The sequence below is a fragment of the Ovis aries genome, chromosome 14 (assembly GCF_016772045.2).
Source record: "Ovis aries strain OAR_USU_Benz2616 breed Rambouillet chromosome 14, ARS-UI_Ramb_v3.0, whole genome shotgun sequence".
NCBI classification, from domain to species: domain Eukaryota; kingdom Metazoa; phylum Chordata; class Mammalia; order Artiodactyla; family Bovidae; genus Ovis; species Ovis aries.
In genome coordinates, this window is record NC_056067.1 from 34,218,371 (window position 1) to 34,241,516 (window position 23,146).

The 23,146-nt window shown below is 49.9% G+C and overlaps 1 protein-coding gene across 5 annotated transcripts; it reads left to right on the forward strand.

The window, feature by feature from the left end:
- The first annotated feature begins 4,327 nt into the window (after positions 1–4,327).
- On the forward strand, positions 4,328–17,176 carry CES3 (carboxylesterase 3). Of its 5 annotated transcripts, XM_042231760.1 has the most exons (14): positions 4,328–4,445; positions 5,533–5,737; positions 5,842–5,980; positions 6,130–6,263; positions 6,730–6,883; positions 6,991–7,095; positions 7,974–8,075; positions 8,433–8,570; positions 13,629–13,709; positions 14,993–15,140; positions 16,030–16,179; positions 16,332–16,410; positions 16,522–16,718; positions 16,841–17,176. In XM_042231760.1, the coding sequence occupies exons 1-13, from the start codon at positions 4,364–4,366 to the stop codon at positions 16,715–16,717; spliced, it is 1,713 nt and encodes a 570-aa protein (XP_042087694.1). In that variant the 5' UTR covers positions 4,328–4,363; the 3' UTR covers position 16,718; positions 16,841–17,176. The 5 variants fall into 5 exon arrangements, with proteins under 5 accessions (XP_042087694.1, XP_012045285.3, XP_014955957.3 ...); XM_012189895.4 differs by having other exon boundaries at positions 16,522–17,176; XM_015100471.3 differs by having other exon boundaries at positions 15,029–15,140; positions 16,522–17,176.
- The last annotated feature ends 5,970 nt before the right edge of the window (positions 17,177–23,146 follow it).

The window sequence follows — 23,146 nt, forward strand, 5'->3', positions numbered from 1 at the left end:
CGCCCTCCCCTCCAACCATCCCCTCTGCTGAGCATTCCCCAGCTCACTTTGCGCATTGCCATGATTAGTTTTCCTATGGACCTCATTCTCCCCAAACTTTTAATTCCTTTTCACCATCTCTCCCCGCCACCCCCCCCCCACCAAAACCCTATCTTATATTTCATCTCAATGTGCAAAGGCATCAATTATGTTCATTCTGCCTCTTTGTTCCACCAAAGCACTTTCTTTATATCAATAAGAGGTTGTATCCCTCTTCTCATAGATCCAGGACTCCCTACCTCTGACCCTCTGAGTACCAGGTTTCCCAGGAGAAATATCCCCCTTCTTTCTACCCACTGTATTCAGCCCAACCAGAGCCCCCTGAAGTTGGGTTTGAAGGATGGAGATTCATGCATTGCCCACTATAGACACCAGAGGGCATACAAGTACACCCTTGAGCTTGAGATGACCAACTCTGGATGAGAAAGGAGACTTCCTTCTAAAGAACACTTTGTTTTGTTGTTCTTGTTAGTTAATCACTAAGTCTTGTTCGACTCTTTGCAACCCCATGGACTGTTGCCCGCCAGGCTCCTCTGTCCATGGGATTTCCCAGGCAAGAATACTGGAGTGGATTGCCATTTCCTTCTGCAGGGGATCTTCCCAACCTAGGGATTGAACCCACACCTCCTGCATTGGCAGGCAGATTCTTTACCACTGAGCCCCTAGGGAAGCCCATTCTCATGAACACTGCCTGGTTCTAATGCTTCCCCAGCATCCTGAAAGCATCTGTTGGCATGCATGCTTCTGTTTTTCAGTCCTGCTATGCACAGTATACTTCCCAAAAGTGGACTCCCGGACTAGTTTTAGTTAAACTGATTTTTTAACAGCTTTATTGTGGAATAATTCACATACAAATTCACCCATTTTAGATGTGAAATGGGTGTACAGTTTTATAAATTTGGATACAAGTATAAGATGTACAACCACCATCACATCAAGTTTTAGGATGCATCCATTGCTCAGAAAAGTTCCTTTGTGCACCCTTGCACTGCCCCGAACCTGGTTCCACACAACTACTAACTTGCTTTCTGTTGCTATAGTTTGCCTTTTTTGAAACTTCATATAAATTGATTTTTTTTTTTACCAGCTTCTGTCTCTTAGCATAACGCTTTTGAGATTCAACCAGCAGTTTTTCTCTTTTCTTGCTGAATAGGATTCCATATATGACATGCCACATTTTACCCATTCACCCACTGATGGACATTTGAGTGATTTCTACTTTTTTCCAGGTGGCGCTAGTGGTAAAGAACCCACCTGGCAATGCAGGAGACCTGAGACATGGGTTCCATCCCTGTGTCAGGAAGATCCCCTGGAGAAGGAAATGGCAACCCACTCCAGTATTCTTGCTTGGAGAATCCCATGAACAGAACAGCCTGGTGGGCTACAGTCCATAGAGTCCCAAAGAGTCAGACACGACTGAAGTGACTGAGCATTTTTAGGCTATTTTCAACAAAGTTGCTATGAACATTTTCAGACAAGTCCTTGGACATATGCTTTCATTTCATAAATAGTAAATTGCTAGGGCTTCCCAGGTGGCAGGAGCGATAAAGAACCCACCTGTCACTGCAGGAGACAAGAGACACAGTTTCAGTCCCTGGAGCACAGCGTGGTAACCCACTCCCATATTCTTGCCTGGAGAATCCCATGGAAAGAGGAGCCTGGAGGGCTATAGTCTGGTCCATAGGATTGCAAAGAGTTGGATACTACTGAGGCAACTTAGCACACATGCAAATAGCTAACAGTGGATTCACTGAGTCATATGGAAAATGTATGCTTAACTTTGAAAGAAAATGTCAAACTGCCTTCCAACTTGACTATACCATTTTTGCATACTCATCAGCCATATATGTGAGTTCCAATTACTCCAGATCCTCACCAGCACCTCGTCTTATCAGTCTTTCACATTCGATTAATTTAATGGATGTGTAGTGGTCTCTCATTGTGGCTGGTTACCTCCCTCCATCACCCCCCTTCCTCTTTCTCAGTCTCTCTCTCATGAGCCCTTGTATGTACCTGGGATTCTGAGAGAGGGAATGGCCCCATCAGGGAAATTTCCAAAGAGGATTCAGGAAGCTGCCCTGGTCGTTTCTGGCAGGAGAGAAATTTGATCCTCAGGCTCTCTAAATTGAGGTGTGAGCTGGAACTCCAGGAGAGGATCTGGCTTCCAGTCTAGGCATGACCCTCACCCAGTCCCTTAACAGCACATTCAGCTGTTTGCATTAGCAAATATTTACCAGCGCATTGTACTCTCCACCCATCCCCCCACCTCTCACTCCCAGCCAGTCATGTTCCTGACACTGGGGCCCATGGGGTGGGGGTCTCCCAAGCCAGCAGAGAGCCAGACATCCTGTTCTGACACAGAACAGGCTCCCCTTGCCTCTGGTTTCATACCTCATGTTTTCGCCCTGTAACCTCACTTTAACCCTGTGAGGTGGCTCCTCTTATCATCACTGTTTAATGGATGACAAAACTAGGCCTGGAACTGTGAAGTAACCTGTACTAGGTCACAGAGCTGCCTCCTGGCAGAGCCAGGATTTCAGTGCAGGAGGTCTGGCTCTGAAGTCACGTCTTCCCTGGGTGTGGAATACAGGATTTGAGTTGTTACAAAGAGTCTTCCTGCCCCATTTCCTCCATCATCCCTACCCAGGAGTCTCAGGTCCAGTGGAGGGTAGTGCCCTGCCTCCACCGCTGCCACTTGAGGCCCCTTCCAGAGAGTCAGCCTACCTGAGAGTTATCCCCAACATACACCCTGGGGATCCTCAGTCCACAGGCCCCTTGGCGGGGCTACTCAGGCCCAAGGCATCATCCAACCACCATGGAAAAGAGCCTGTCTTTTTTTCAAAACATTAAACACAGAATTACCATATGACCAACAGTTCCATTCCTAGCTCTACAGCCAAGAGAAATGAAAACATAGGACCACACAGGAACTCATAAACAAATGTTTACAACAGTGTAATTCATAAGAGTCAAAAGGAGGAAACAACCCAAATGCCCTTCAATGAATGAATGGATAGAAAAACTATTGGTACACCCACAGTGAAATATTATTTGACCATAAAATGTAAGTACTGATATGTGCTACACCTTAGATGAAACTCCAAAACATCATGCTGAGGGAGAGAAGCCAGATACTAAATGTCACATATCATATGATTGCTTTAATGTGATACATCCAGGATAGGTAAATCTCTGGAGTTAGAGAGCAGATTAATGGTTATCAGCTCATCAGGGGATGGGGGTGTTGGTATGGAAGGTGAGGGGGTAAGGGCGGGAATGGAGAGTGACTGTTTAATGGGTAGGATATATTGCTGGGGTAATGAAAGAATTTTGTAACTAGAGAGATTGCACGAAATCACAAATATACTAAATGCCACTGAATTATACACTTTATAATGGTTCATTGTAATATGAATTTGGTGGTGGTTTAGTCGCTAAGTCGTGTCCAACTCTTGAGACTCCATAAACTGTGTAGCCTGCCAGGCTCCTCCATCCTTGGGATTCTCCAGGCAAGAATAGTGGAGTGGGTTGCCATTACCTTCTTCAGGGTATCTTCCCAAGCCAGGAATCAAACCCAGGTCTCCTGCCTTGCAGGCAGATTCTTTACCAACTGAGCTACAAGGGAAGACTTGATTTAAAGAGAAAAAAAAAGGGACTTCTGGTGGTCCAGTGGTTAAAAGTCTGCCTTCCAATGAGGGAGATGAGGGTTCAATCCCTCGTGGGGGAACTAAGATCCCACATACCTCCAGGGATCTTAGCCTGAGCGCCCCCAACTCCTGAGCTGGGAGGTCTTGCTTGCACAACAAAGACCTGATGCAGCCAAAAATAAATAAATACTTTTTTTTTAAAAAAAGGGGGCATCAACCCCAGTTCCCTCTACCCTGCTGCAGAGCTCAGGTGCCCCTCCAGCAGGTAGGACCAGACAGTGGCCCCCACCCCGGTGAGCTGGCTCACTCAGAGCAGGACTGGCACCAGGGTCACGTCCACTACTCGCTCAGGTGGTGATATGTGTGTCTTGCAGTGAGTGTACAAAGTGTCCTAGAAGTCTTGGTGTCAGGAGGGCTGGAACTTGAACCCAGAACTTCCCCTGCCTAAGGCTGTCATATCACCCAGGCTCCTACTGGCAGGGCTGCTCTCCCAGCCCCACCTCCCTCCTCCCCCAACCTGGGTGCTAGACTCTGGGTCTTTGGACTGGCCACCAGTCAGGTGGGGGCGGTCTGATTAGGCTTTCCTAACAACGGTTTAGAGATTGGCTGTGCTAAAGGGCAGGGACATTGTTCCACCTTCCACCACTTCTGCCCACAGTTGAGTGTGAGTAAGAAGCATGGGCACAGTGGTGAGAACTGGGTCCGGGGTCCTGGTCTGTGTAGCCTGTCTGCTCCTGCCATTCTCTGCTACAGGCACTGGTAAGACACACCCACGGGGCCTGAAGAGGTGGAGCTTCTGGGTTGGTGGGAGGACTTGGAGGAGGGGGCAAGAGTTGGGTAGGGACAGGGAAGTGGGCAGCCTGCTCAGAGAAGGAGCCCTCTGTTCTGTTCAGTTGTTCACCAGAATGCCAAGGGTTAAACATCCTCTCTGGGCAGGGGCAACCATCCAGGTAATGCTACCCATCTCTTTTTTTATTATGATAAAATATAAAAAACATAAAATTTACCATTTTGACCATTTTTAAGTGCAATTTGTCATGTTTTTAAGAGTTCCTAGGATTTCATTTAATCAGTAAGACACAGACATAGAAATGATTATCATGAGAAAAAGTTTACTTGCCATTCCCTAGAAACAGGGTCCCTCAGGAGGCAGAGGAAATGAACAGGGTGGGGAGGGATGTGGATGAGAGCTTTCATTGTTGTTTCCTGTGGGAGGAACAGGTAAGACAGGCAGTGTAGGTCTGGGTTAGCTCATTGGAATGGTTTCAGTAGGTTCTGGGGCATGGGGCTGTCCCTAGATGTCTGGGACCTGGCCTTGCATTGATTAGGACAGGTGCTTAGTTGCCAGGAGTACGAGGGTGCCCAGAGGTGGCGGTGGCCAGGGGCATGGCCTCTGGATCGACTGTGAAGGGCACATGTCTCAGTGAGTGGTTTACCATCTCTAAGAACTGGCTAGCCCTGGGAGGGCAGAGCCAGCGAGCTAGACGTCAAAATATCAGAAGAGAAAATACAAAAAGATAAGGTTGTCACACCTTATGCAGCAGGTGAGAGTTAAGAGAGGGCAAGTGCTAAAGTCGGCCCAAGCCGACTACCCACTGCCCACATGGCAGGTCTGTGGGTCTCAGGGTGGTTTAGCTTGTTCACTAGGGGGAACTGACTCAACTTGGAGGAGACGTGGGGAGAGGATTTAGGGGGTAGTCACAAGACCCATTGCACAGGCAGGCTGGGGCAGTTCATCAGAGTGCTCAGAACCCGGCCTGGCAGAGGAGGTGCTCGGAGAGCAGACCAGCGGGTCCATCTGCCACCCCAAGCACACTCCCCCACAGCCCCTCTGTCCTGCCCTCAGGGCCGGGGGTCACTCAGCCTGAAGTGGACACACCCCTGGGCCGTGTGCGAGGCCGGCAGGTGGGCGTGAAGGGCACAGACCGTCTTGTGAACGTCTTCTTGGGCATCCCATTCGCCCAGCCGCCCCTGGGGCCCCACCGGTTCTCGGCTCCGCGCCCGGCGGAGTCTTGGGAAGATGTGCGAGATACCAGTAGGGCCCACGCCATGTGAGTAGCCCCGCGGAGGCGGGCAGGCAGGGAGGTGGCAGGGGTCCAGCTACCTGGGCTGGTGGGGCTGACCCCCTGGCCCTCGGGCTCCTCCTCCGCCACAGGTGCCTGCAGGATCTGGAGAGAATGAACAACAGCAGATTTACGCTGGACGGAAAGCACCAGACCTTCCCCATTTCGGAGGACTGCCTGATCCTCAACATATACAGCCCGGCTGAGGCCCCCTCGGGGGCAGGAAGGCCAGTGAGCTGCCTAGAGGGCCCTGTCCACCCAGCCAGCACGGCCAGGCCTGACCCCTCCCCACCCCCACTCCGAAAGCGCTCCAGGAGTCCCCAGAATGCCCTGAGCCAGTCAATGCAGCCGCGGTCACTGACCCACGGCTGTCTCTGCAGGTCATGGTGTGGTTCCACGGGGGCTCTCTCGTGACTGGCACCGCCACCGCCCACGATGGGTCTGCCCTGGCCGCCTACGGGGACGTGGTCGTGGTCACAGTCCAGTACCGCCTGGGCTTCCTTGGCTTTTTCAGGTGAGGCAGCAGGCCTGGTGGAGGGCAGTGACTGCGCAGGGTGGGGGTCCCCGGCTCGAAGCAAGACCGGGTCCCAGGCACGCAGGGTGCTGGGCAGAGAAGACTCAGCTGAGGCTCCACCCCCTTGGGGGCGGGGCTCAGCCAAAGCCAGGGTTTGACAGTGGGACTTGGGCCTTTGGGCACAAGACTTTGGCTCCTGGCCTGTGGGTCAACAGAGTCTGTAGGGTCAAAGAACAACACATTCCAGAAGCCGCTGGAGAGCCAAAGCTGGCAGGTTGCCCAGCCAGGCCCACCCATCCCACATACTGGGCATCTGGCTACCAGGTATCGATCATAGCCAGGCCAGACTGAGGAGCAAGGGAAGGTGGGGCATCCCAGGGGCTGATTCAGAGCAAAACTTCAGAGGCTGAGGAAGATCTGTCAGGGGATCCAGCCACCCCTAACCACTGCCCCACCCAATCGCCAGCACTGGGGACAAGCATGCTCCTGGCAACTGGGGCTTCCTCGACGCCGTGGCTGCTCTGCGCTGGGTGCAGGGAAACATCACCCCCTTTGGGGGTGACTTCAACTCTGTCACCATCTTTGGTGAATCCAGCGGGGCCTCTGTAGTCTCTGCCCTGGTGAGTCACCCCAGGGAGGGAGCCAGCAATGGTATCTCCTGCGGTCCCAGACTTCCCAGATCTTCTGCCCTCCTCTGACAGCCACCTGTCCTCCACGCTGCCCCCAGGTCCTGTCCCCGCTGGCTGCAGGGCTGTTCCACAGAGCTATAGCACAGAGTGGAATCATCACCGTGCCGGGGTTACTGAATCCTGACCCCTGGCTCCTGGCTCAGGTCTGCATTTCTTTCACTCTCTCACCCCTTGTACACCTTGCCCTATGCTTGCTCTTGGAGTCCCAGGGTGGAGGTGTTACCAGTAGTCAGCTCCTTGCTGGCAGAGAGGGACACACTAGGCTGAAGGAAGCCCACGACCAGTGAGAACTCAGGGAAAACCATCAGAGATCCTAGGGTGTGACATGGTCCCGGAAGCCATCCCTCCAGCCTCATGGGCTACCTGACCCTGCTCCAGCCTCAGCACCAACCATGGTCCCCTCCCTGCCAGAGTAGCGCACACATGACTCCCTCCCCACCTAAACCCTCTCTGCTTTCCTTGCGTGCCTGCATACTAAATCACTTCAGTTGTGTCCAACCCTTTGAGGCCCTGTGGATGGTAGCCCGCCAGGCTCCTCTGTCCATGGCGGTCTCCAGGCAAGAATACTGGAGTTGGTTGCCGCACCCTCCTCCAGGGGATCTTCCCAGACTTAGGGATCAAACCCATGTCTCTCACATCTCCTGCGCTGGCAGACAAGTTCTTTACAACTAGCATCACCTCCTTCCTTTACTCCACCAAACTTTTTTGAGCCCACTGACTCTGGGACTAGAGTTAATTAGATAATGACACCATTCTCACAGGGGTAGAGGGGACCCAGACACACACACACACACACAGATAAGGACAGTAATGACGTGATGGGGGACACACGGGGTGCCTGAGGACCACCCAAGCTGGTGGGCAAGTAGAGCTTATCTGAGTTGGTGGTAGATCTCTGGCCAGTGACAAGGTCCTGTCTCACATCATTGCCCCGTTTCTCCTACAAATTCGTCCTCTCTCTGTGGAAGGCAGAGGGCAATGATGGATGAGAGGGAATCAAGACACTTTTGTCTGTCCCCAGTCCCTCGCAGACTCCTTGGCTTGCAACTCTGACTCCTCGGCTGAGATGGTGCAGTGCCTTCGGCAGAAGACAAGCGAGGAGATGATCCTCGCCTACAAGTCGGTATGCTCACTTCTTGGGGAATGGCAGTGGGCAGTGACTCAGAGGGGGTTCTGCCCAGTGCCTGCAGGAGCAGAGGGGCAATCAGCAGTGAGGGGTGAGGCAGCTACCAGGGAGGTGAAGGGTCTGGGGGCATGAAGAGGGGGGCCACCCCAGTCCTGAGGGTCTTCTAGCAAAGAAGATGGCTTAGAAGCATCATGGGCCTGGTCTCCTGACTCCCTCCAGTCTTCTCGCCTTGGTGATCTCATCCCCTCTCTTCTGCTTAAGGCTCAGCCACCCAGGCAGGCAGCCAAGGGATCTCTAGGGTCCCATCTGTTGAGGGCCTGACTGGGAGGCTCTCTGCTTTGTTTTCTCCTGCAGAAAAAAATAGCTTCGTACAACATCGATGGCACCTTCTTTCCCAAGAGCGCTGAGGAGCTCCTGAGGGAGAGGCAGTTCCCCTCTGTGCCCTTCCTCTTCGGTGTCAACAACCACGAGTTTGGCTGGCTCATCCCCAGGGTGAGTGTGCCCTTCAAGGTCCTCCCTGCCCCACGTGGTTCTCTCCCACCCCGACATCATCTCCATGTGCTGTGAGCTCAGACCCTTCTGTCTCATAGGTGAGAAAGCAGAGGCTGACCCAGTTTCATTTTCTCAAAGCAAATATTTCCTTCTTAGGGACCACATTTTTGTACTTTCTAGGCAGTATTGATCCATGGCATATTCCTGCCTTGGTGTCTGGTTTATAAGTTGGACTCTATGAGACTAGTTTGTGTGACTCTGTACCTGAGAGACCAACCCCCTGAGATTCCCAGGTTTCTGACAAAGTCAAGTCACTGGGAGACATCATGGCCCACATGCCTTCCCGTCCTTTTCAGGTGCACAGAACACCCCATACAGAGTGTCACCATCATACCTTCGTTCTAGGCATCTTCTCATATTTCATTCTCACTCTTCCACCCATCTTCACAATGAATGAATTTAATGCCTGCAAAACCTTCCACAAAGAAAGGGTCGTCTCATAATTTTCCTTCATTTCATCGCTTCAGCAGCTTCTCACTTTAATCACTGAAGCTGTTATTGCAGTGAACGTCTTCATGTCCACAGCTTTTGTCCTCTGATTGAATCCCTTGGATTTAATCCCCAGGGGGACATTTGGGTGCTTGTTAGAGGAAAGCCTTAAGCAATGTTGATACTCACTGAAGTTTGTAGGAGCTTACAGTCCAGGTGTGTGTGTGTGTGTGTGTGTGTGTGTGTGTGTGTGTGTGTGTGTGTGTGTGTAATAGCAGAAGAGTGTTAAGGGGAAACAGTGCCCTGGACTCTGGTAGGCAGCCTTGCCCCTACACTTGCAACATTGAGTTGTGAGTGTTAACAGTGACAGAGAGCCGACTTGGCTGGCTCCCAAAACACAGGCAAACCTGTCTGTTGTGGAACGCTGTGCCCAGGACTTTGTAGCTGAAGATATTTCTCAGAGTTGGTGACTCAGAGGGCTGCTTACCCCGTCAAAGTGCAGGTGTTCCCTCCACTGTCCATAGGAGCACAACCATAACATTTTCAGTAACTAGATGTTTACTAAGTATCCACGGTGAAAGCTTTAGCCATGGAAAGTAATCTGTATTCCTAATGGAAACTTCTCCACTTCTTACATGTTGCTATCGGTACCGCACTTTCTCAAATTACTTCACTGATTCAAACTGCCACCAGCAATGTCTACAGGTTTTTTGTTTGTTTGTTTTTTCATTTTGTTTGACTGCTGTGAGGCCTGCAGGATCTTAGTTCCCCGACTAGGAATCAAACCCAGGCCCCTTGCGGTGGAAGCACAAAGTCCTAACCACTTGACCACCAGTAAAGTCCCTGGAGTCTACAAGCTTTCTTGCAACCTTACCAGCATTTGCAGAGCACAATTTTTTAAATGTCAACTTTAAAAAAATATAATTTACATAGCATAAAAGTTACCTCTTTAAAGTGTACAATTCAGTGGTTCTTAGTATACTCACAAAGCTGTGCAGCCATCACCATATCTTATTCCAGAACATTTGCTTCACCATCACGCAGAAAGAAGCCCATACCCATTTAGCTGTCACTTCCCATCCCTCCCCATGGTCCCCACCCCAGCACTTGGCAACCACGAATCTGCTTTCTGTGTCTGATCTACTTTCTGTCAAATCTATGGATTTGCCTCTTCTGGACATAGAATCATACAATATGTGGGGTTTTGTGTCTGACTTCTTTCACCTAATATAAGGTTTTCAAGGGCCATCTATGTTTTAGTGGATATCAGTACTTCCCTCTTTTTTATGGCTGAATAGTTCAGTGTATGGATACACCACATTTGTTTATCCATTCATCAGCTGATAGACAGTTGTTTCCACGTTTATGGCTCTTATGGATCCCCCTACTATGAACGTTCGTGTACCAGTTTTTGTGCAAACATATGCCTTAATTGGTCTTGCTTATATACTCAGGGATGGAACCAGTGGGTCCTGGAGTAAGTCTATGCTTAATCATTTCAGGAACTGCTGAACTATTTTTCAAAGTAGCTGCACCATTTTAAATTCCCACCACCAGTGTGTAAGGATTTCAATTACTCCACATCCTTGCCAATGCTTGTTAATATCTTTTGTTTTGATTGTAGTCATCCCAGTGGGTGTGAAGTGGTATCTCATTGTGGTTTTGAGTTGCACTTCCCTAGTGACTAAAATGGTGAACATCTTTTCATGTGCTTATCAGCCATTTTAATATTTCCTTTGGAGAACTGTCTTCTGTTTTGCCCATTTTTAAATTGAATTATTTGACTTTTTATTGTTGAGTTGTAAAATTTTTCATATATTCCAGATAGATGTCCCTTATCAGATATATGATTTTCAAATATTTTTCCCATTCTGTGGATTGTATTTTCACATTGTTGACAGTATCCTTTGCCACACAATTAAAAAAAATGATGAAGTTTATCTGTTCTTCTGTTGCTTGCCCTGTTTTTTTTTTGTCATGCCTAAGAAATCATTGCTAAATCCAAGGTCATAAAGATTTACCTCTATGATTACTTCTCAGAATTTTATAGTTTTAGCTGTTATATTTAGGTCTAGATTCATTTCAAGTTAATTTTTGTATATGGTGTGAGTTAGGGCTCTTTTGCATGTGGTATCTTCTTGTCCCTTCATGATTTGTTGAAAAAAAACTGTTCTTTTCTTATTAAACTGTCTTGGTGCCCTTATTGAAAATCAGCTGGTCATGAATGAAGGAGTTTATTTCTGGACTTTGAATTCTACTCCATTAATTTATCCTTATGCCACTGCCATAGTATCTTGATTACAGCAGTATTATAGTAAATTTTAAAATTGGGAAGTGTGAATTCCTCAACTCTGTTCTTCTTTTTCAAGATTGCTGTATTATTTTGTCAGAGTTGCCATAACAAAGAACCACAATCTGAGTGGCTTAAACAATAGACATTAAGTGTCTCACAGTCCTAGAGGCTACAAGTCTGAAATCAAGATGTTAGCAAGATTGGCTCCTTCTGAGTGTTGTGAGAGAGAATCCACGCCTCTTTTTAATGTTCCCGCTGGCCTCGTGCATCCCTTGGCTTATAGATGGCGTTCTCTCTCTGGCTTTCCCTCTGACCCATCTACCTCTATGTCTAAATATCCCCCTTTTACAAGGACACCAGACATACTAGACAGTGCTCTGCGCTCAGTCGCATCTGACTCTTTGTGACCCCACAGACTGTAGCCCGCCAGCTCCTCTATCCATAGGATTTCCCAGGAAAGAGTACTGGAGTAGGTTGCCATTTCCTTCTCCAGGGGATTTTCCTGACTCAGGGACTGAACATGTGACTCTTGTGTCTCCTGCATTTCAGGCAGATTCTTTACCCACTGAGCCATCAGGGAAGCTGATAGTAGACTACAGCCCACCCTAATGATTACCTCTGTAATCATCTGAATTTGACTAATGGCCTCATCTTTACATAAGATCACATTCTGAGGTACTGGGGATTATGACTCCACATATATTTATGTGGAGACACAATCAGTCCATAATAATTGTTTAGCTATTCTGAGTCCCTTGCATTCCCATGTGAATTGTGGTCGGCTTGTCCATTCCTGAAAAGAAAAAAAAGTAACTGAGATTCTGATTGGATCGCACTGAATCTCTAGTGCAATTTGGGAAGTACTGTCATTTTAACAATAGTAAGTCTTCCAATCCATGAACATGGAACATCTTCGCATTTAGTTAAGGCTTCTTTAATTTCTCTCAGTTATGTCTTCTCATGTTTAATGTACAGTCTTGTACTTCCCTTATTAAATTTATTCCTAAGTATTTTGTTCTTTTCAATGCTATTGTAAATGGAATTGTTTTCTTCATGTCACCTTCAGATTGTTCATTGCTAGTGTATAGGAGCAATTGGTATACTGATCTTGTAGAAAAACTGTTTAAAAAGTTTTGCTACTTTAGCTTCTGTGGCCTTTCGTACCATAATTCCTAGTGAAGATTAACGTCTCCCCTTGGGTATACACTTTTTGTGTTTGTTTACCTGTGAATTTTTTGTTCCCGTTGCTATAAAGATTAGCCAAGAGTCTGGGAGCCATGAAAATAACTTTAATAACTTTAACCTTTCTATCCTGCTTACTCTGTCAAGACCTTTATGCATTGACCCAGTCCTCATAGCAATCCCATGAGGCAAGATATTGTCACTCCTTTTACAGATTAAGAGGGGCTTCCCTCATAGCTCAGTACTCTTGGGCTCCCCTTGTGGCTCAGGTGGTAAAGAATTCGCCTGAAATGCGGGAGACCTGGGTTCGATCCCTGGGTTGGGAAGATCCCCTAGAGAAGGGAAAGGTTACCCAGTCCAGCATTCTGGCCTGGAGAATTCCATGGACTTATGCAGTTCATGGGGTCGCAAAGAGTCAGACATGACTGAGCGACTCTTACTCACTTACAGATTAAGAAACTGTGACATAGACAGTTTAAGTAACTGGTTCATGTTATGCACCTAGTAAGTAGCGGAGCTGGGACTTAAACCAGAAACCAAGCTTTAAAAACTGTAACATGCAAAGCCAACATTTTTCTAAAATATTTATTTATTTTATGTTTATTATTTATTTGGCTGTGTCAGGTCTTAGTTGCCCCATGCGAACTCTTAGTTGCAGCATGTGGGTTCCCTGACCAGGAATCGAACCCAGGCCCCCTGCATGGAAAACACAAAGTCTTAGTCACCAGACCACCAGAGAAGTTCCTAAAGTCAATGTTTAATTTTAAAGACAACATTTGAACTTTCTTTGTAACCCCTGCTACAGGACCTGGGGGTCTTGATGTTATTCTATGAAAATATTGAACAAATTCCGAGACTGCTGCTAAACACTTGCTTGTTGTATTTGGTGTTTTTCCCTCCCTCCTAAATTAGAATTTTATTTTTAGGGAGGTCTTCAGGCTAGTGGGTTTGGCCACACTCAGCTCCATAATGAGCTCATGATCACAGGGCTGTGAACACTGGCCTGCTCCAAGCCGGGAGTTGACTGGGAAGGTGAGGGTGAGGGGCATGGGCTGTGATGAGGCTGCACTGAGAGGGCCTTGGTGTCTCCACAGGGCTGGGGTTTCCTGGATAAGATGGATCAACTGAGCCTGGAGGACATGCTGGCCATCCTGAGGCCCTACTTGACCAATATGGTGAGAAAAAGGCAGGAAAGAGTAGTCCAGTGGGGCCGAACCCAACACAGTCTCTACCCCTTACCCTCCAACACCCAGCTACCTACCTGCCACCAAGCCTGGGGGGCAACTGTTGGATTTTAGTTCTGTCTAGGAATCCCCTTGGACATGACACAACATGGTTCTCAAAGGAAGATCATCACCACATCATTTTCATCACAGACTACCCATAATGAGCACACACTCTCTGCCAGGAGCTGTGCTGTGCTGAGCACTAGGACAGGCATTCAAATCCTCCAATCCTCATTACAACTTTGCGAAGCAGGGACTTTCATTATCCTTGTTACAGATGAGGAAACTGAGGCTCAAGGCTTCGTGGTGGGTAAAGGGCAGAGGCAGAGCTTGTGCCAGTCATCTGATTCCAGAGCTTAAGATGGCACTGTCAGACCTGAAACCAGGTGGTGCGTGCGTGCTAAGTCGCTTCAGTCGTGTCCAACTCTTTGCAACCCTATGGACTATAGCCCGCTAGGCTCCTCTGTCCCTGGGATCCTCCAGGCAAGAATACTGGAGTGGGTGCCATGCCCTCCTCCAGGGGATCTTCCTGATCCAGGGTTCGAATTCGTGTCTCTTAAGTCTCCTGAATTGGCAGGCAGGTTCTTTACCACTAGCACCTCCTGGGATGCCCGAAACCTGGTGGAGCTGCGGTCAAATCCTGACCCTGGCTGCTTGTCCACAGTTAACCTTCCATTTTTTCACTCATAAATAGGGATGCTACTTCCCATCCATGTGAGCTGTTTAAGAAAGATACTGGATGCTGTATTGGAAGAGTCTCCCAGGGAGCTGGTATCCAGGAGGTGCTCAATCAATGTACATTTCCTTCCTTTGAGACTCCCTAGATTCCTCCTCACTCACACAACCTCATCACTGCTCTCTGGAGCTGTGAGGAAGTCCCATGATTCATTCTTCCACTAACTTCCTAGTTAACTTCAACTGAGTGCCTGCTCTAGGCTAGAACTCTGTGATTCACATAGGCTGCCAAACCACCTTACAGGGAGGAACTGACTTTCAGAGATGTCCAGCAACCTGTCTGAGGTCACACAGCCAAGCAGTGATTGCAGAGCTAGCATTTAACTCCAGATTTGACCTCTTCCCACCCAGACATCATCTAGAACCCCCAAGGAAGGGAGGTGGATAGCCTCCTGCCACAAAAGCCCTGGGACATGAAAAACACCAGACAGGAGGATGCAGGACCTCTTGGAAGGGTCTGCCATGGCTGTGGGATCTGACAAGATCTCTCGCCCCAGGATGTGCCCACTGAGGTGATGCCCACCATCATACAGGAATACCTAGGCAGCAGGTCAGATGGACAAGCCAAGCGAGAAGCCTTCCAGGAATTGCTAAGTGACATTATCATAACCTTCCCCATGTTGCAATTTGCAAGAGACCTCCAAGGTAAGCCTATCACTGTCTGACCTGTCCCACCCTTCCCACTTGAGCCCAGGACCTGAGCTATCACGGGTGACACAGCCTCTCCCTCCACTGCTCCCCCCACTCACCACTTCCTCTCTGGGATGCAGTGTCACAGCAGTGAGAGGTGACTCTGGCAGGACACTCTGCAGAGGAGAAAACCAAAGCACAGAGAGGTGCAGTGCCCTGTCAGAGGTCACTCAGCAGGGCTTATCACCAATTCTCTGGGATTCAGTTGACTCATGAGTGATTTTTTCTGCTCTCAGCCTTCCTCTTGGGAGAAAAGTCTTGCTTCCTTCCAAGCTTCATGGCTCAGCAGTCCCCAACCTTTTTGGCGCCAGGGACTGTTTTCATGGAAGACAATTTTTCCACAGACCAGGAGTGGGAGGGTGATGGTTTCAGGATGACTCAAGCACATTACATTTATTGTACACTTTATTTCTATTTATTATACACTTTATTTCTATTTATTATGATATCACCTCCAGATCATCAGGCATTCAATCCTGGAGACTGCGGACCTCTCTCGTGCCTAACCCTAACACAGTCCTAGAACAATTCCAGGTTCCTGTCTTTGTGACCCCTTGGGCAGATACATAATCCTTCTGGGCTCATTTTCTCATTTCTAAAATGGCTATAGGAGGGGCTTCCCTGATGGTCCAGTGGCTAAAATTCCAGGCTCCCAATGCAGGGGACCTGGGTTCAATCCCTGGTCAGGGGGAACTAACGATCCTACATGCCACAACAAGATTTGGTGCAGCCAAATAAATAAAAATTTAAAGAAATAAAATGGCAACCATAATGCATAATAATCTAACCCATAAGTTTGATCAGGCTGTGGGTGACCATCTCTCATCCAGCCCTCTCTCCACAGATTCTGGGGTCTCCTTCTTCTTCTATGAGTTCCAGCATCGACCCAGTTCTTTTGCGAAGATCAAGCCAGCCTGGGTGCGGGCTGATCATGGGGCTGAGTTGACCTTCATGTTCGGCGGTCCTTTCCTCACGGATGAGAGCTCCATGTTGGGTGAGGATGGACGGACCAGTGATCCTTAGGTTTCTGGCTCCCCCAGGGGAGGAGAGGGACTTGCAGAAACAGAGTTCTCAGGTCAGCATAAGGGACCCTGGAGTCTCCTTCAGGACCCACCTGAACCTGATCCAAGTCTGTCCTTCCCACAGCCTTTCCAGAAGCCACGGAGGAGGAGCAGCAACTGAGCCTCACCATGATGGCCCAGTGGACCAACTTTGCCTGGACAGGGTGAGTAAGCAAACAGGCCTGCCTGGCTTTGGGCCTAGGACTACTTAGAGCTGCCTGCCTGGCAGCAATACAGGAGGCCTTGGTCTTCATTCATTCATTCCTCCCACTCAGGGACCCCAATGGCAAGGGGCTGCCTCTTTGGCCACCATTCAACCATGAGGAGAAATACCTGGAAATCAGCCTGATGCCTCGGGTCAACCAGAAGCCAAGGGAGGCCCGAATGCAGCTCTGGGCAGAGATACTTCCCACCAAGTTCGGGCAGAGGCAGCAGAAGCAGAAGGGCAGGAAGGTCCAGGAGGAACTCTGAGGCAAGCCCTGAGCCTTCTGGGCTGGAACTCAGCCCTAGGGGTGGCCACATCCCAGGCGGGCAGCCTCCTCCTCTCCCTGCTGTGCTGTGTGCTAAATCGCTTCAGTTGTGTCTCTTTTGCAGCCCCCATGGACTGTAGCCCGCCAGGCTCCTCTGTCCCTGGGATTCTCCAGGCAAGAATACTGGAGCGGGTTGTCACGCCTTCCTCCAGGGGATCTTCCAGACTCAAGGATCGAACTGGGGTCTCTTACATCTCCTGCATGGGGAGGGTTTTTTTTTTTTACCTCTAGTGCCATCTAGGAAGCCCTCTCTCTCTACTAAGAGACTTTAACTCAAACCAGGCTGACGGGCAGTCATGTCTCTTAAAGCAGGGGTCCCCAACCTCCAGGAGCTAGTGTCTGATGATCTGAGGTGGGGCTGATGTCATAATAATAGAAATAAACTGCACAATAAATGTAATGCACTTGATTCATCCTGAAACCATTCCCTCCTCCCCAGTCGATGGAAAAATTGTCTTCTACAAAACCAGTCCCTGGTGCCGAAAATGTCGGGCACTGCTCGCTGCATTAGAGCATCAGTCTCTCTGTGACTCCTGTGAAATGTTGCGTGCTTCTCATCTAGGGGGATTTTGCCCAAACTTTCCCCTCTTCCCACTTGCTCCATGGAAAGTTCCAGCTCATACCTCAAGCTCCCCAGAGGATCCTCCTCCGGAAAGTCTTCCTTGCCTTCTCTGGGCCTGGCCCGGGCTCTGTCCATGACAGTGTATTCCACTCTAGGCTGGCACTGTCGGTGTCAGTGTTCCTCTTCCCCTCCCAGAAGCTCTCTGAGAGTGGAAATCAGCCTGACCCCACTCTGCACCTCCCATACTAGCATCAGGCAGGACCTGGGGTCAAATGATGCTCGCTGAGTGAGAGACTGACAAAGTATGAGGATGGGGACTGTTGCATGTGAACCCAGGCCCTTTAGGCACCAAAGCTCTGCTTAGTTCTGGACAAATGTTGTCCTCTCTGATCAGAAGGGTAGGTGGACTCTGGTGGCAGAGACCTGGAGTTGGAGAGGGTGGGTCCTGAGGCCTCAGGGGATCCAGCGGACAACGGATCTCAGAGGCCTCTGGCTACGGCTGGGGGAGGTCCCTGTGTCCATGCTGCCCAGTCTTGGCCCTTGCACAAGACAGAGCAGAGTCCAGCAGGGCCAGGGCCCTGACCCTTGGAAGTGAGATGCAAGCTTCCCAGCCCTAGTACCTCGCCCGCTTATGGCCTGCCTGGGCTCTTTCCTCTCCCTCCAGCTGGGGGAGACTGACTTCTGGGGTGGCACAGTTCTCGGAGCACCACCAGGACGTGGGAGAACAGGCTGGGGGTGGGTGTCTGGACTAGCGCATCAGTCAGGCTGCTGTCACAGAGAGAAGACAAGGTCTGCCCTCTCAGGCAACAACAGGCGAAAAGCAGCCGGAGGTTTTTGAGTGGGGCACACGTTTCTTTCTTTTGTTTGGTTTTGAGGATCAATATACCCTTCCCTTGAGACATCTGGATTTTAATACAAACACAATGACTTCCCCTCCTCCCACTATCTCATCCCACCAACTCTGGTCCCACATACACCCTTCCTCAGTCAGACTAAGTTCCTGGCTGCTGCTGAGTGAATGAAAACTACTTGCAGTTAAGACCAGTTCTGTTTTGTGCACGCATGCTAAGTCGTTTTAATCATGTCCAACTCTTTGTAACCCCATGGACTGTAGCTTTCCACGTTCCTTTGTCCATGGGGTTCTCCAGGCAAGAATATTGCAGTGGGTTGCCATGCCCTCCTCCAGGGGATCTTCCCGACCCAGGGATCAAACCCATGTCTCTTGTGTCTCCTGCATTGGCAGGAGGAGTCTTTACCACTTGTGCCACCTGGGAAGTTCTGTTTTGGGAAGTCCATTTGGGGCAGAAAAGAGTCATAAACCAGAGAGGTTCCTAACCGTGCTGCTCGGCTACTCTAAAGCTCCCTGCTGCCCTTGAGGCAAGTTCAAGCTCTTTACACAGCATTGAAGGCTTCTTGTTCTCATCCCTATGTCCCCACAAGCTGCTGGTAAGAGAGTCTGACAGGTAAACAGGCTCCAATTCCATAGTGTGTTACTGGAGACACAAAGGGCTGTAGGAACAGGGAGGCATAGACCGGCCTGACTTGGGGGACAGGGAAGGCAGGACATCTAGGCTGATACTGGAAGGACCAGCAGAAGTGGCTCAGGCCAGGGCGGGTAGGCTTGAGTGGTGGGAGCAGGGAGGAGGGCGTTCCTGGCAGATGGAACAGCAGGAACAAAAGCCTGGAGGTTGAGATGTGCTGAGAAAACAGTTCTGTATGTTTGGAGAGGCCAGCAAAGACCAGACTGGGAGCAGCCTTGCAGGCTGGCCTGGGGGCCTGGCCTGGAGGGCGACAGAGGGCCTGGGAAAGGTTTAATCCGGGGTGGGGTGACATGAATGGGTTGGGGGTGGTGATGAGAGAAGGGACAGGGAGAGCAAGAAGAGGGCCAGCGTGGGCTTCCGGCAGGGACAGAAGGCACCAGTGGGCTCTAGATTTAGAAGTGACAGGCTGACGTGGTAATTGAGGGGACAAGAAGGTGAGAGAAGGGAGACTCCTGGAGGGTGGAGGGTTGCCTGGGGGCGAGCATGACTGGGTTGGGAACCAAGGGGTCAGTTTAGACCCTGCTGGAGTTACAAACAGGCCTCTTCCTCCAGGCCTGAGGGCACACTATACCTGGCAGCTGTGGGGAAGTGCGGGGTGAGGGGGACACATACCAGCTTCGGTGTCACCACTGCCAGAAAGCTCCAAGGAGGGTAGGGGAGCCTGCGGGTGAGGCATCAGACCATGTCCCCGGTCAGCTTTCTCCCTTCTTCTCCTTCTTCCCCCAACTTCTGGGGTTTTCTGTCCATGGGAGGGAGACGAATGACTTAGCAAGGTCCCAGTGGCTTGGGGTCGAGGGGGAGGCCGTGCCAGACAAGGGGGTGCTTCTAGGATTCCAGTCTTCTTGCCTCTTTACTCTCACTTCCCTGGGCCACTACTCATGGAACTCTCTCCCCTGCCGGCAGCGCATCCTCCATCCACTGATGGTCCAGCCCCAGGACCCAGAGTGAAGGGAGCAAGCCAGGGGCACCCACAAATTCAGAAGGACCAGGCCCTGCAGGGCACGGACTGGTGGACCCAGGGAGCCTCCCCAAGGCAGGGTGATGGGAAGGACCCAGTGAGCAGTGTGAGTGTGTGAGCACAAGGGGGTACTGCAGGATCAAGCGTGCATACCTGGACCCAGCCACCCGATAAGAGATTGGTAGACACTCCCAGTAGATGCAGGCAAGTGTGTGCATACCCAGCGCTAGTCACACACACACATTCACACACACATACCCTCACTAATAGGGTCAACAATTTACTAGATATGTATGAGCAAGTTATTTAGTTTTTTTGTTCCTTAGTTTTCCTGTCTGTAAAATGGAGGCAATGATAGTGTTTCTCCCCCTTCATGGATCTGCTATGAGGACTGAATGATAATTAGCTGTAAAGTGCCTGGAATAGTGCCTGACACACAGCATGTGCTCAAAAATTGCCCCCTAGTGTAGGTGTGGCCACAGATTTCAATTGCACTGTCTGAAAAAATCATATGGCTCCCTCAATCACAGTTCAAAGATAGAAGAACTGGGGGACATTAGGGGTGCCATCATAATGTTAGTATGAGGTTTTTCCACTTTGAAATAACTCTTGGGCCTGTGTCTGCCTAGAAGGGGTGGCAGGTGGAGCTTTGTGATGTTCTGAATGAGTCTCTGGCCTTCCCTGAGGGTCTCAGGGAAGCTGTCATCCAAGCCCCTCCCCAGTTTTACCTGCAGTCCCTCCTTTTGGATTTTAGATGTATGCCCTCCAGTCCCCCTGGACCCCAGTTCCCAGCCCAGCTTGCCCAGGCCCTGGGAAAACCATTCCAAGAACAGGAAGCTACTGGGTAGGGGAACACCAGCTCTGTTACTGGAGAATAGTGGCATCCACACATCCCTCCTCCCTCTGCCCCAGCCCATGGGCTTCCTTTCCCATCAGCCCAGATTCCTCATGTCTTGAGATGCAATTGCCCACTGGAGCCTCTCCTGAGGTGGCCTTGCCCCTCCCTACTGTCCCTGAGCTGACTCTTCTGACTCCGGAGGTCTTGACCAGGGCCCAGGGCACCAGGCAGAAGGCCAGGCCTCACCCCCCAAAGAAGCCTTGCTGAGCTTCCCTCTGTGCTCAAGTTCACTCACATCCTTTCTCTCCCTCACATCCTCTGGGGTCCTGAGTAGTCTTATAGGACCTTTGGACCAATCTCTGGGGTCCCGAGTGGATCCCCACTTTACAGAGGAAGAAACTGAGGATCAGAGAGGGGAAGCACCTTGCCTGAGGCCACACAGAGAGTGAGGATGGAGCCAGGACCCGTTCCCAGTACTGTGGGCCTTCCTCCAGACTGTGCCCTCATGCCTAGAGTGAGCTTTCCAGCTGCCGGAGTCAGGGTCTAAGGGGTGATGTAGGCAGAGGAACTGGGATTCCAATAGCCAGCACTGTCAGCAAGTGAGGCCCAGAGTGGGGAGTTTTGCAATAGTTCAGGCAGTACAGAGATGAGAGATGACCGCACCGCACTGACTGGGTCTGCAGAGCTCCAGGCACAGGCTCCTTCTCTTATCAGGAGCTTGGCTTCATCCTGTGATCTGGCCCTAAGGACACCCCACCCCACTTGTCATGCATCTTTGAAACCCAGTCGTGGACCAGATGGAGCCTCATTTCAGTTCAGTTCAGTTCATTCACTCTGTCGTTTCTGACTCTTTGTGACCCCATGGATTGCAGCACACCAGGCTTCCCTGTCTTGATAGAGCCTCAGTTTTCTCTCAAAAAACAGAGGGTGCTGGGTGACCCAGGAGAAGATCACCTAGCATTCAGTTCAGTTCAGTTCAGTTCAGTCATTCAGTTATGTCTGACTCTTTGTGACCCCATGAATCGCAGCACGCCAGGCCTCCCTGTCCATCACCAACTCCCAGAGTTCACTCAGACTCATGTCCATCAAGTCCGTGATGCCATCCAGCCATCTCATCCCCTTCTTCTACTGCCTCCAATCCCTCCCAGCATCAGAGTCTTTTCCAATGAGTCAACCCTTCGCATGAGGTGGCTAATATATTGGAGTTTCAGCTTTAGCATCATTCCTTCCAAAGAAATCCCTGGGCTGATCTCCTTTAGGATGGACTGGTTGGATCTCCTTGCAGTCCAAGGGACTCTCAAGAGTCTTCTCCAAAACCACAGTTCAAAAGCATCAATTCTTTGGCGCTCAGCTTTCTTCACAGTCCAACTCTCACATCCATACATGACCACTGGAAAAACCATAGCCTTGACTAGACGGCCTTTGTTGGCAAAGTAATGTCTCTGCTTTTCAACATGCTGTCTAGGTTAGTCATAACTTTCCTTCTACGGAGTAAGCGTCTTTTAATTTCATGGCTGCAGTCACCATCTGCAGTGAGTTTGGAGCCCCCAAAAATAAAGTCTAACACTGTTTCCACTGTTTCCCCATCTATTTCCCGTGAAGTGATGGGACCAGATGCCATGATCTTTCGTTTTCTGAATGTTGAGCTTTAAGCCAACTTTTTCACTCTCCACTTTTACTTTCATCAAGAGGCTTTTTAGTTCCTCTTCACTTTCTGCCATAAGGGTGGTATCATCTGCATATATGAGGTTATTGATATTTCTCCCAGCAATCTTGATTCCAGTTTATGCTTCTTCCAGCCCAGCATTTCTCATGATGCACTCTGCATAGAAGTTAAATACGTAGGGTGACAATATACAGCCTCGATATACTCCTTTTCCTATTTGGAACCAGTCAGTTGTTCCATGTCCATTTCTAACTGTTGCTTCCTGACCTGCATATAAGTTTCTCAAGAGGCAGGTCAGGTGGTCTGTATTCCCATCTCTTTCAGAATTTTCCACAGTTTATTCGTGATCCACACAGTATTATATGTCAGAATCTCAGGTTCTTACCCCTAAGATGTTTTTCCAGGGCCACCTGACTGACCCAGTGCCCTACTCAATGTTCCCTACGCCCCATGTGGGCATTGGATGGGACCCACATGAGTCCTAGGTGCTCCACTCAGAAGACTGGCCTGGCATTACTCCCACTCATTTGGCCCAGGTGAAAGGTTGTTTCTTCCCCAGGGAGAGGTGGCACAATTGGAGCCAGCTGTTGGCAGGACTGGTCCTTAAGGCCCACACAGAGCTGGCCAAGTTGCTGCACAGCTGGGCTGGGGATTCTACATGTGCCAGGCCTGCCTGGCAGGTAGACTCACAGTCTCATCTGCCTTTTCCACCACCCACTTCCCTTGTCCTTCACACTCACACTCCCCTCCACCTTCCAGTTTGGCCCTTCCTTTCAGTAACACATGCTTAGTACAAACAGATAAA